General features: G+C 42.1%; 1 protein-coding gene across 1 annotated transcript in view; it reads left to right on the top strand.

The window, feature by feature from the left end:
- Positions 1-10306, top strand: part of DGKQ (diacylglycerol kinase theta) — a 98615-nt gene extending 88309 nt beyond the window's left edge. The window contains exons 22-23 of the mRNA XM_033000993.2: positions 1080-1232; positions 2400-10306. Coding sequence (XP_032856884.2) covers positions 1080-1232; positions 2400-2501 — 255 coding nt within the window. The 3' untranslated portion in view covers positions 2502-10306. The remainder of the gene's footprint in view (positions 1-1079; positions 1233-2399) is intronic.
- The last annotated feature ends 3793 nt before the right edge of the window (positions 10307-14099 follow it).

The raw sequence follows: 14099 nt of genomic DNA, 5'->3' as shown, positions 1-14099 counted from the left end.
TGTGTCTCTGATGCTAGCTGCTCTTGATGTTGTGTGAAGCAGATGGTATGCCAGTTCTGCAAAGACTATTATGACTCAATTTGTGCAACTTTAATTCTTCCATGTATTATGCATTTTTACAATGGCCTGCTATTAGCAATGCAGTCTTGTGAGATGGTGAGATACTTTTGTGTTTCCTTCGTATTTCTTTTGCTATCTTATCAAGTCTGCTGCTGAAAAAGTATATGTGGCCAAGTAACTAGTGACAACTAATCCACAGAACCACGAAAAATGGAAAGGTGGGTGGTTAATATTGTTTGTGCAGCTCAATCTTTGGTGTTGGCCAGCTTTACCATTTTGTAATTTAGATCTTTTAAGGAAGACAAATGCAAAACATTCCATTAGAAGAAGTGGTTTGGTAGAGATCCTTAAAATTTTTGTGATGTTAGAAGCAACAAGGATTGTACCTGTTGCTTTGGAATATAAATGTTACCAAACCTGTGCTCTGGTTTTGTGATCTTCTGTTAAGGTTTCTTCCCCCATGTTTGGTGTCTGTACACATTCCCCAAGAGAATGTGTAGCTGCAAAGTTCACTTTGCTTCACTTTCTACAGTTAACACTCAGCTGCTAGTTGTAGTTGAGTATATCTATATATATGTATATGGCATTGAGTTTGACAAAACTCTCCCTGTTTGATAATGTGATTTTAGGCTTTTGAGTTTCACATGTGTCTGTGTGTATAGTTAGGTGTTTTGAAAATGTGTTTACTGCATTATGGAGGGTGAAAGTAAAAGCAAAACAAGACCTTTGTGAGCGTATGCTTCTTAGTCAACCTGAGTGTACAGATGACTTCACTATGTAGGTTATTTTGCCTCCAACAGCCTCCAAGGGTATCTGAGTTTTTCTTCATGCAGTAACCTAAATAATTAATGCTGCATCAGTAAAGGCATCCTATGCAGATTTTGCCTAAGCAGTTCTTTTACTTGAAACTAAAACATCAGGTGAGAATAAAATTCTATCCACCCACTTTAAATGCAGCTAATATTTGTGCTTCTTGTTCTATTGAGGTGATTGATATCCTGGCTTTTACTTCCTAACAGGGTCAAGTTCAAGGTGGTTTTCGATCAGGAATCCGTATAGCCCAAGGCTCGTATTTTCGTGTAACACTCCTAAAGCCAATTCCAGTTCAAGTCGATGGAGAGCCCTGGATGCAGGCCCCTGGCCGGATTATTATTTCTGCTGCAGGACCAAAGGTACTGGCTGTAGGTTTGTCTTAGCAAGTCAACTTTGTTTCTCCAGTGGGTATTACCATATTATCTTGTTTGTCTGTTGCATTCTGATGCTTAACTTTAAAGGAGCTAGTCGGCACTGGGTAGTCGGTGTGGTAACTGTTGGATAAATACATAGCAGTTTCTACAGAGAATGGTTTGAGGACCCTCTCCCCTGGCTCAGATGGGGCTTGTGTTTAAAAAGGTAATCCCTGAGTTTCAGCCCAGTGATTTAAATTTTTCCCCTTTATTGAGATCTCCAGGCAGTGTTACTTTCCCTGAAGCAGATCTCAGCTATGAGGGCCATGGTAGTACTGCAGTGTGCGAGGTAGGAAGCAGTCTGCTGGCAGTGCTGGAGGAGGGAAGGTCTGTCAGCAGCAAAGGAGAAAACTGAATAATGAAGGAGGGTTAGAGGCAAAAAAAAGACTTTGGAGTAATCAGCGTCTGTTTTTCCTTGATATCTCAATGTATATGTAGAAGGAAAAGAGCATCAGATAAATAAGAATTTAACTTCTCTATTGACATTGAAATTGTGAAATAAACATTTTACAGTAGTTGTCTGTCCTGCACACCAGTCTACACATTTATCTGCTACCTTAAGGATGCCTTTTTAACTCACAGATATTTGTTGCTACAGGCAATCTCGGAGAATATATAGCCCCACTGGGAGGGCTACTAGAACAATGGCCCTTGCAGAGGAAAAATGGGTGAAAAAGAGGGTCATACCTCAGATGTTCTGGAATATGTTAAACTTTGTTCTTTTCCTGAGAGAAAGAGGGAAAAGAGAAAGAGAGAAAGAACAAACATAACTTGTCCTACCAGTGAGATATATTTCTATCTTTCTATCAGGTTAGTGACCAGTAGTGTTATCTGTATATATGTGTATGTATATGTGTATACATGAATATATATGCACACACATACATATCCTTATACATCTATATACATATACATACATGTGTATATATGTTTATGTAAAAAAAGCACTTAATCCTGTAGCTTTATAAGGATAGGTGCTTCAGATAGTTGTGTATTTGAATGTTTTTCTGTTGCAGTTCCAACATTTTGTTTGTTTATTAGTTGACTTAGGTCTGCTTACGGGTGACTACAGATATTTTAATACTCACTGTCTTTTAAAACTTTCTGGTTTAGGTCCATATGTTGAAAAAGTCCAAGCAGAAACAGAAAAAAACTGGAAGCCTGAGAGAGATGAGAGTGGATAGCAGCATGTCAGTCTCTGAAGGAGGACGCTAAGTGGAGACCTGTGCTCAGAAGTGAAGCATCATACCTACTGTAGATGCCAGGACGGTTCAGTAAAACCGAGTGCAGACAACTAGTGAAGAGAGTTGCTTATGAGCGTGCCTTTCATTACATTTTGATAGTACTGGGTTCTACTTCGTCTTTCAAAGATAGTGCCTCATTGTTACAAATAACTATGATTTACCACTTGTCTCATCTGAAATGTTTACTTTGGGTTGCTTTTCCATAAGCCATTTCCCCATTTTTCATGTATATAGAAACTGAGGCCAAACAGAGATTCCAAGGTGCTGAGATTTCTGCATCTTCACAAAGAATCTTCCCCTCCTCCCAGCTTTTTCTTTAAGAAAATAATGCCATAGATAAATTTTGGTGCATTGTTCCATAAATTGTGTTCCTTTAAATTAATGCTCATGGTAGCCTCCCAACCAAAAAAAAACCACAAAGACATGAGCTCCTTGGATCAGTCCAAACAGTACAGCTGAAGCAGCACGACCATAAAGAGGAGAATGCAAAACATGGGAGAGATTATTTCTATAAAAGGAGCCCTATGCACTAGGAAGATAGAAAGGACTAGAACAGTTGAGTCAAAATATTTGAGAGAGTTTACTTCAACAGTATTTGGACAGTATAAATGAAAGGGAAACGGCTTGTAGAGCAAGTTTTCAACTGCAGCTTAGTGTCTCCTATTTATTCAGCCAAAGGCTGCTTTAAAAGGCTTTTGAATTTCAGCAACTACCACTCTAACGTAAAAAAGGAACAAGACCACCTGAGGCAGTAGTACAGTGTATTTTTTTTTTTTTTCTATCATTGAAACTATTATCTTGGACAGCAGACTTCCTTCTTGTCTTCACTTGTGCTGTTCCATTTTCGTTAATATGTCACAGTTGGACTGTTTTTTTATCAGCAAGCTCAAAGACTAAAAGAGTCATCACTAATTAGGGTAAAAGAAGTACCGTTTAGTGTTCGCTTCAGTAAATGAGCACAGTCATATGTTAGAGCTGAACTGAAGTACAGCGTAGCTTCACTGAGGAGCCTGAGGAGGTACTGAAACCTGTAGCATGCATGTAACATGTTGTAGGCTTCAGGTAACTGGCAACGTGATAGCCGTCATGAAAACTCAGTTACCTGGTCAGCCTTCTGATGTCCTTGGTGGGTGTTGTTATCAGGCGTGGGCCCAGGGACACAGTGACTGTCTTTTCTCACTTGGATGAGTGTGTGCTCTTCAGAGGCTGTTCCCTGTCAGCTCCTGTGAGATCCAGGTCACCTCTCTGTGCTTACCCATCCGCTGAAGATGTGGGGATCCAGTACTTCTTTCACAGCTTCCTGCTAGAGACTGGTGCTAGAGCAGACACGCTGGTCCTGTCCTACACTACATGTATCTCCAGTCCGTGGCTGTAGTCATGCTGGTCTTCACTTGCATCTCTGCTGGTCTCCTCTGACCCCATGGCTCTCCAGTGACTGAACCTTTCACTTCATATCAACATCATACACCAGGGGCCCTCTGAGCCAGCTGTGGTGCAGGGGGCCTGCATGGTTTTGCCACTTGTATGCATCTGCTGCTTGGAGTTCCTTAAACCATGTTGGCCAGAGCCCACTTAAGCTAGCCAGTGGGCTTACTTGTCCTCTGTTGCACAGTAATACCTAATTCAGCTATGGATGGAATGAATTCATCACTCAAGTGGCAGCTTTAGGAGTGTTCTTCTTGCCAGTGTGTCTAGTGAAACATCTCCAGCTACTTCAGGAGACTTCAGTGTAACTTTGAAGTATGCAAAAGCCGTTTTGTGTTGGAGGCGGTTACATGCCGAGGCAGTTCTTGTGGAATCTTGTTGATCAATCTGTACTCTGAGCACTGTGCCAGCTTCAGTAACATCTGAGCATTATCTGTGCTTTCTACTGCCCAGTCATGGTGCAGATGAGTGTGTGCTGCAAGACTATATACCTATAGCAACCGCATGATACAGCTAAAGCTATAAACAGACAAAACAGCCATGCAAAACTGACAACTGCCTGCAGCCTCTCCTTCCTGTCCAGTGATTCCTTCTGTTCTTAGTGTTCTGGTAGGGATACCTTTGGAGGACTGACTCCTATTTTTAATTAAGCCAGTTATTGTTTAAAGTGTTAATTTAATATTAGGGATGTTCTTCAGGTACTACCATGTGGACTGTAACTTACTTTTTTTATTCAACATGCAGACTGGACTCATGGTATGAAGTGTGGATAGCACAGAGCTAAAATCCTCATCTCCTGATCGTTGAACACAGGTCTGTGTCTGTGTCGGGACTTGGGCATGAAGGATCATCTGGAGCTCTTCTGGCATCCTAGTACCTGCATTACAAGTAGGAAGGGTAAAGTGTTGTGGTTTAGGGTATGTCCCCTCAGGATGAAGCTTACAAATTGGAGAGGAAATCTGAAATAGATTGCTGCTTGTAATTGTCCAGAAAGCCAGAGAATCTGCTTTGTGTCCTCAGGGCAGCAGAAAGAATGCATGGTCATCTTTCCCATTGCTGACTCAGTAATGGAGAGGAAGACTTGACTTTTTGTTGCAGAAAACATGCATGAGCTTTAGGCTTGCTGGTACTGACCATCTTCTGCAGGCCAAGTAAATAAACTTGTTTTGCTATTTTCCCAGACATCTATAATCCTGCAGCATGCACCTGGGAGTGTTTCATGCTCCTGGCTCATTAAGGGCCTGGCTGTCTCTCACCTGAAATAACATTAAACTCTGGGCTCACAGTATTTTAATCAGAGGGCCCCTTATTGTGGCATATCCTTCCATGAGGATTTTCCATCCCTAGAACATTGTATGAGCCTGTCTCGGGGTAGTGTCGTGGTAGAAAGGCGCACAGAAGTATGAATGTGTTCTTGCAGCTGCCAGAGGGGACCCTGGTGGAGAACAGGAAGGCTTTGAGTTTCCTTTCTTCTTTCCCTTTTCTTTTTTTCTGGAAACCAACTCCTACATGTTGTTTGAGCAGATGAGTGCCACAATGGAATGAAAACCTATCTTAAGAAAAATACTCTTTGCATTTAAGGTGTCTATGCATCATAAAATGATGCTTAGTGTGTTTTGAAGACAAAACAGGTTCCTGGGCAGTTGAGATAGGAAAGTTCCTGTAAAGCTTTTAAAAGGAGAGACTCACTATTTAACCCCTTTAAGATGTTGCAGTTTCAGGTACTGTAAAGGCCAGTACATCAGGAATTCTTTTTCTTTTTTTTTTTTTTTGACATTTTCATCACACACAGTATCTGAGAATGCCTAGTATCTTCTTTCATAGTATGTAAGACTTGCTTGACGAGAGGAGGTAACTCTTTGCAGTTAATACAAAACATGTAGACTTAGCCTCTACGTTGACCAAAACAGTGCAGTATAATTTGCATGATAGTGTGCATGATAAATATGTACATGTAATAAATGTACATGATAGTATACTTGATAAATGATTCTCAGCACTGAGTCTTTGAGTGACACTGTGAGAGAGGCTAGTGGTCATACGGCCAAGTACTTTAAATACTGCAATAATGAAAGTGTTGGGGAAGAGGCTTGGTTCTGTCAGGACAGGTGTTAGTCAACATCAAAGACACAGGACCAGGAACTATAATCTGTAGAGAGGGAGGAGATGCAAGCTCGTTGCTATCCTGAGCACACTCCTTCATCGTCTCTCCACTGCCCTGCCTTTTTACTTTGCCAAGCAAAGCCAAGCTACCAGGCATCAGTAGCACAGCTAGCATCTCTCCTGCTGAGATACTTGCTCCTGACCTTTTACTTGTGTCCTGCTGGGCATTGCCAGCATGGGGAGAGAAGGGTCCTGAACATCATGATGCGTTTCAAACACCCCACTCTTGCAGACAAGAGAAGGTGGTCAGTTGGTTAAAATCTGTTTTGGTTGGTAAACACATTACCTCTGTCTTGAATTAGGAGAACTGAAATTCAAAAGCTCATCACTGAGATACAGGTGCTACTTCAGAAAAGTTGCTGCTTTTTCCTCATGGTTTTACACTTGTGTATAGCTTAAATTGCAGATGTTTTCACTGCATTGATTTTTAAACAGTGTTATTTTGCCAAAACCTTTCTGTTTATTTACATATATGTGTGTGTACATGTAAGTGTATACATACATATGCACACACCCTTTAAAAATGGGCCTCCTTACTGTATTGGCTTTCTCAGTGCCTATTTGTACAGCTTTCGCTGTGTTACAACATTATGATAGCACTCACTTCTGAAGCTTTCTCTCACCGGTTTTGGACAGGACGCAGAGCTTGCTTTCTTACTGGTTCCACAGAGGTTCCCAGCACGTATTTCTGCTGGACATGTGCATTCCAACAAGACATGATGGCAATATAGTGAAAGCACAACTGTGTTTAGAATACTCTCTGCACGTGTACAGTTTGAGGTCCTCTTGATCTTTCTAGATTTTAATCAAGTCTCTCTGTGTTTAAATCGATGGCAATGGCTATTGCCGCATTTTAAAAACTAGAAGCTGTAGCATAGTGCACTGCAAGACTTAAATAAGGAACAAAACTAAATTAACTGTTATAGACAATTGTTCATTAATCTTCACAGTAACCCTCTTACAAGTATTGTACAGATTGCATTTCTTTAAAGAGCAAACAATGTACTTGTTTTGAATATCAGCTGTTGGGAATCGCTAAGCATTTATGCGTGCACATCACTCTGCAGCAGTCTTTTGGCATATAAATGTGTCGTTGTCAGATAAAGCCTCCTTTTGAGGGAGGATAAGGTAAGAGGAGCTATTGTGACACTGAAAAGGACTTATGTTGCAGACACAACAGATTGGGCTGCATAGGTATTTTATAACATACTGACTGGCTGAGCAGGTATGCCCTGTGTTGCATAGCTGCTGGTCCTTTCTCCAGCACTGATATGGGGGGTGCACTGGAGTTGTGCCCTGGAGAGACCTGGCAGTAGATTCTTCTTAGTTCTGCACCTCATACCTCTTCCTTAGAGCCTTCACAGTAACTGTGCATTTTCCTCTTCTGCTAGGCTGCCTTCCTGCCCTTTGGGCTCAGCCTTTATACCAAAACTGCTAACAAAAGCACAAGTATGTGGTGTTGAATGTGTGTGGAGGGCAGGGGAATGGAGATCCTGCTCTAAAACAGCACTCTGGCTATTGGGCTTAGACAGTTCATTAATTTCTACTTCAGCTTCTACTTCAGCCATTTCACATCTGTGCAGCAAAGTCTCAGCAACTAGTGAACTACCTTGGATTCACGGAGACAGCGTTGCCTCATTTTCAGGCTTTGATCCTATATGCACCAGTGCATGTATCACTTCATACACTTTTTGCACTTAACAGAAAAATGCAAGTTAGATGGGCTTAGAGTGTGGCAAAATTGCAATGTTTGTACTTTTTTGTAAATATGGGGATGATTCTACAGATACAAAGATGCACTTTCATGTAATAGTGAAAACAAGTTAGTAGAATGCAACTGTTCAGGAGTTTCTCTGACTGCAGTGTTCTTTGATCCCCATCCATCTCCAATACAGTGTTCTCATTGAAAGCCTGCTTGGTAATGAGAGATGGTATCTTCCTCCCATCACAGTGTGCATTTATAGCTGGCTGACTGAAAGTTCATATATATTTTTAAACAATTCTAGATTGGCTGCTATTTTAAGATTTAGGTTTATTAGACTGATTTTTTAATACATAAAAGTAATGTTAAAGTTTTATTTATAATGTAGACATTTACTGATTTGACACGGCTTGTAGGAGAGATCCAGCTCAAAGCCTTCATTCCTTTTGCTATTTAATGTTTTGGGGTTTGTTTGTTTGGTTTTTTTTTTAACAGTGTAGCCATTGTATGTGTGGAATGCAGTGAAATGAATGGAAATTACTAATCTTAACCTGCAGTTAGACCAGCAGTTTCAATGTTTACAGGACAGTGACTATTGATTGTAAATCCATACCTGTTGGTTGAAACAGTGTATTCTTTCCATGTTTCTGCATTGTTTCTGCTTCCTGTGATAATTAATGAAATAGTTGCCTTCTGGTTTAGATTCCTGGTGATGTCCCTTTGGAGAGATTTAAATGCAGATTATGACTTTTCTGCCATGGACTCATAGGACAGAACTTCTATTGATACAAGTGTTGTATTGAACAAGTTTTCCGAAAGATTGACCTTATTTTTTGTGAAGATAATTTATGAGGATGTTTTATAAGCAGATCAACATTGCTGAAAAAGTTGAAGTATTGAAATAAATGTGTGTAGATACTAAAAATGCATCCCAAAGCAAAGTATTTTTAATAGGGCACTGTTACTGGTGTAGTAATCCCTTTGAACTCTCCTAGCAGCACCCCTATTTAACATGTCACTGTGCACACCTCAAGTGTGTTATTTAGGAGACAACTTGATTTCAGAAGATGTGGCTTCATTTATATTGTGCTTATCCCATATTACACCCCTGGTGGCAACTCCTAGTATACACATCAGCTGTAGAAGGCAGAACTTTTCCCCCCTTACAAACTGAAGAGTGGAAGAGTGGTTGGAATTGAAGGTTGAAGAGTGGATAGCCTGGCCTTGGGCTTGGCTGCAGCAGTGTCACAAGTCTGGTGACTGCTGGGCACTTCCAGCCCTCCCTCGCTGTCCGCAGGGTGTGCCTCACATTCGTCCTTTTGCTTTCTGAAGGAAGGAAGGCGCAAATCGACATGGGCCTGTGTCAGACAGATAACAGCTTGCCTCGCCATGGCATCCCTTACTTTGTGCTGCTGATCTTGCCAAATTGGGTAGCAAGAGGTGCTTGAAGAATTGCTGAGTATTTATTGTGTAATTTTAGGTGCTTACAAAGCCTTCACTGCTATTTTAAAGCAAAATTCTGGGGATCTGTAGCATAGCAATAGCTGTATAACTCCAGCTTTCTGTACATACCAAAAGCAAGTTATCTTTGGGATAGTTTAATTAGCAATGGTGTAGATAGTAGCAATCAATACCTTGAAGTTACAAGTTCTGATTATTGGAAAGGATCATTTTCTGCTTTGAATGCAAAGCATCAGAGAGTTTGTAATTCACTATAGATTTCAGCGTCCCTCCAATTTATGAACCACTTATGATGTCTTAAGTCTTCTCAAACTATGGCTTAACTATTGCTTGAATAACTGTGTTTTTCACCTCTATTTAAATCGTCCAATTTCAATCAGCTTTATGAATGCTATTTTAAGATCAAGATACTCTAAGATGTCTTATAGCGTTTCTTGTGAATGTTCTAATACATTGGTAATAAAACATCCTGGCCCCAACAAGCTAAGGTAAGCAGACCATTGAACAGTTTAATTATTGTCTAGTGCTTATTCTTTGTGCATCTGCCTAATAATTCTCAGAAAAAAAAAAAAAAAAAAAAGCCTAAGTATAAGCATTGAAGTGGTTGAAAACTGTTTCCACATTGTGTGCCTCAAAACAATAATGCATTATCACACATGTTTACTTGTGGATTGGTCTCAGAAACACACTTTTAATGATGTAACTTGTTTCTCAGTGTCTGCCTTGCAAATCACTATGCTGCGGTAACTTGTCTACAAATAACACACCTAGTATACTAATTGGTTTAAAAAAAAAAAAAAGTAATTTATAAAAGATGGACTTTTCTCTTATATTTAAACATCTGATTGTCCTTGGGTTATGTTCTTAGAAAAATTATATATATATTTTGCAATATGTGTTTTGTGTTTAATTTGATTGTACATTTTGCACTGATTTGAAATTCTGTATTCTGAGTATTATTTACAAGTTCCAGAGATCTGTAACTAGAATTTGTCTGTGAAAAATACATCATCTCTTCTACCCTGGATGTTTGTGGAGTAGTCATGCTGTAAAAATAGTGAAATACCCTTCTGCAGAGAGAAGCGTACTTAGTTTCAGCTGGGCACTGCTTTTATACTGTAGCCTTGCTGTTTGAGATTGGGTCATGCTCCCTTAGAGGGTGGCTGTGTTGTAGTAGTGTTGTTTCCTAACTTGTAGTTTCTAAGATGACACCTACACACTTAAGTTTGACCCCTGAAACATTCAAGCACTTCTAGAGCCCTTATTTCTGTGGGTAGAACTTACTGCAACTGGTAAAATCTTTCTGTGATAGCATGACAGTGTATTAAGCATTTCTGGTTTGTGAGTTACTTTAATGATGATCCAGATTTTCCAAGGTTGCTTTGTACAATTGCTTGCCCTATTTGCACTCCTCTAGAAACACATCATCTGGTGTTTTCGGGCTGTGGGGAACAGGCCCATGCTTGTGCTTGGCTTGGGTGAGCAGTGGTAGACCTGGCCTGCACAACCCAAGGGCCAGACCCCATGGAGCCTGGCTTGGAGGGGGTCAGCTGGGGCAAGAGGAAGAGCTGTCCAGGGAGCAGAGCCCAGAAACCCTGTCCCACCCTGGAGGTCAAGAGCCGTCAGCTCCTGGCTTGCCTCTCACGGATGATGGGGTCCATCAGCTTGACACCTCCACTTAGGATGTCCCTGCTGCAGTAACCCTTTCTCTGGGATGGAGCGATTGTTTCTCCCCCCTGTGTTCAACAACTGATTGTAGAACAGGGGCGGGCATGTTTTTGCCCTAGCGTCTCAGGTTAAACCTTGCTGTTCCTTGCTGGGCTGCAAATCAAGCTCTGAAGCAGCTAAAACCACATTTGAAAAACACATAGAAAAGCTCAGTTCAGGACTACTGTTCTGAGAAAAGAGGGGAAGCAAACAAAATATTGACCTTTATGTAGAAGGAAAAAAAAACAAAAAAAACAAACAAACAAACAAAAAAAAAAAAAAAAAAAAAAAAAAAAAAGAAAAAGCACCCAAACCTGAAATGTGCATGATTTAACCAAGATTTATACCTACTAGCTTGCCTTAAAATGGAAGAAAAAATGTCCTTTCTCTGTAAGCAAAGTAGCATTTTCCACTTAATCATTCTTCAGGCCCTAGTGGTGGTGTGGCACACTAAAACATACTGCTCTTCACATTGTATGTACTCCTTTTCGACCCAGCACCTATCTAAAATATGCAATTACAGGAGCCAGACAGGTTGTCCAGGAGGTAAAACACATGTACCTGGAGGACTTGGGAAATCACTGTGGGTGCTTAATGTGAAGTCCCTCCAAATGCTGCAGGTGGGCTTGTAGTACACCTTTGTGAGACAACAGCATGCAGTGAGCTAGGGGAACTTTGTTGAATTTCAAGAGACTGGAGCAAAAAATTCATCCTCACCGAGAGTCCTGAAAAAGAGTATGGTCTAATTCTCCAGCAACTGGGAAGAAGCAGGCAGTGACAGAACTATGATCCTCCTTCTTAGAGCACTGGTAGAGGCTCTGGCATCGCATGTGACAGACATCTCCTTGCAGCTGTGGGCATAGCCCTCCAACCTGCCCGCGGGAGGCAGCCAGCAGACGTGTGCTGTGATGCAGCTGCCACGTAAGGCTTCTTGTAAAGTCACTTAATGAGGGTAAAGGGACATCCTCAGCCCTTCCCATGTGCAGGGAGGCGTAAAAAACCTTTATCTAAGCCTTAAAAGAGTGCTCTGACTGCCAAAGGGCAAGAGGGAAAGAATGAAAAAAGTGCAAGTGAAGGAGCTTCCTAGCTGGGGGTTAGATGACCCGGGAATTCACTGTTGGAGAGATCTGGGGCACAAGGGGCTGTTTGGATATCCAGAGGGTTGCACCCCATGTTTAAGTGCATGGAGTGCACCTGAAGTGGCCTGTGGGCAGGAAAGGTGCTAGGTCATTATCTGCCATTTCAGGGTGAGGCACTGTAGCCTTCAGTGGAGGATTAGTATTTACACACAACACCCATCCATGAACTCAGGTGCTTCCAAGGTGCCGTGATGCTCTGCCTACGTTAATAATGGTCTACCAGTGAATTTTATCCCTGCTCTCCTCTGAGCTGAGAGAACAGCAAGGATCTGGTTCACAGGCAGAGGGGACGATTTCCACCAGTCCCTCCCTTCCTACCCATGTAGGGTTGTGCCGCACAATCTGGTCATGCCACATTCCCATCAAGGGGTACTGGTGTCTGAGAATGGGAAAGATGGTTTGGCCATGATAAATCCCAGTTTGACTTCCAAGTGGATTTAGTCACCAGCTGGACAAATACACTTTGAAGTACTGCTAAACAAAAAACTTTCAGACAAATAATTAAGGAAAGTAAATTGAAGGGCAGCTGGAGCTGTTTTGGACATCAAATTGACCATTAAATGACAGCTTTGGCCCCCTAAAACAGGTGCTTTCTTGTTTCAGACAACTGTTGGACTGTAGCACACAGGAGATTCCTTCTGCTGGGCTGAATGACCAAATTCTGGAAGGCATGGTGGTGGTGGCTGCATTTCCTCATTCCCAGGACAAGCCTGTTGCAAACAGATCAGTGCAGACATAGAGCAACACCTTTGCAGGCACCCATATACAGGCAAGCAGCATCAATGTGAATAATACAAATGGGCCAATCCTGTGCCTTCTCACCAACTGGGCTCAAAGTTAATTACTGAATCAATCTCTCTCTTGTTCTCTCTCAATTTTCCCAGGCCCCTCTTGTAGCTGGCACCATACTCTTGGTCTATCCAGAACCTGGCTTTTACACCTCTTAACCAAGAAATCCAGCTTAAAAGTCTGCTATGGGATCACAGAGAGTGGAAAAGCAACAACGAAACAGTTGTATGCAGAGTTTATAAGGAGGTAGAACAGCCTGAAAGGATCAAGCATAGAGTTGGGCCAGAAGAGTGCTCTGACCAGGAGCCTGCTGACTTAATATGGGCGTTCATAATAAGATGGGGGTCAGAGCAGGTGTCTGAAAGCACACCCAGAGAAACTGCACATGGACAGTGCCTCAACCCAGACTGGGAAATGGGGCAGGGACAAGCTCTGTGACCTTCAGGGCTTCCCTCAGCCAACCTGTGCTGTGAATCCAAGTGATTGTTTACCACAAGCAGCCACTCTCAGGCAAGTGCTGGCCACCGCTGCTGGATCCCTGCCCCCGAGTCTGTGCTGGTTGGTGGGAGCCCAGGATTTCTGGGGATAACGCCCACACCCCCACTTATTTTCACACTGTTTTGAGGTCAGAAACTCCTTGCTCAAAGGGACTCTCCCTCCCGCAATTCCCAAAGCACAAGCAACTACAGCAGCTCTGGGAGCACAAAACATCTCCAGCGGCAGGGATAACAGCCATGGATCTGGCCAGTCCTGCTTCAAACTGCCCAAGTTGAAAAAAATTAGTCCTGTTACATAGGCCACTACCCAACCTTGCATCAATGGTCCTGCTCCCACATATCCCTCTCAACAGGTTGGCTTGGCATTGTCTCCTCTGTTGCAGTAGTCTCCTTTACAAAACACAGAGCAGAGCTGGTAGCGAGTCTCCTCCAGCTCTGACTCATAAGCCACAGTCCTGACAGCTGCACCCCAACATCCCCTGTCCAAACAAAACTTTTGGATGCTGAGGGGCCTGTCTGACAGAGTCTCAGCACATCTGAAACAAAGGTGTGGAAACAGACCTCACCTAGTTGATGCCAGAACTGAAGAGCCTCCATGAGCCCTGTTAGAGGAGAGGAGACTGCTTCAGTTGACCAGGAGATACTTTCTTTTTCTGTACTCTTCTGTCCCAGGTTCCCAACCTTTG

This window comes from Tyto alba, unplaced genomic scaffold (assembly GCF_018691265.1).
Source record: "Tyto alba isolate M040663 unplaced genomic scaffold, T.alba_DEE_v4.0 Super-Scaffold_13, whole genome shotgun sequence".
NCBI classification, from domain to species: domain Eukaryota; kingdom Metazoa; phylum Chordata; class Aves; order Strigiformes; family Tytonidae; genus Tyto; species Tyto alba.
This window is presented reverse-complemented; position numbering and strand designations above follow the sequence as displayed.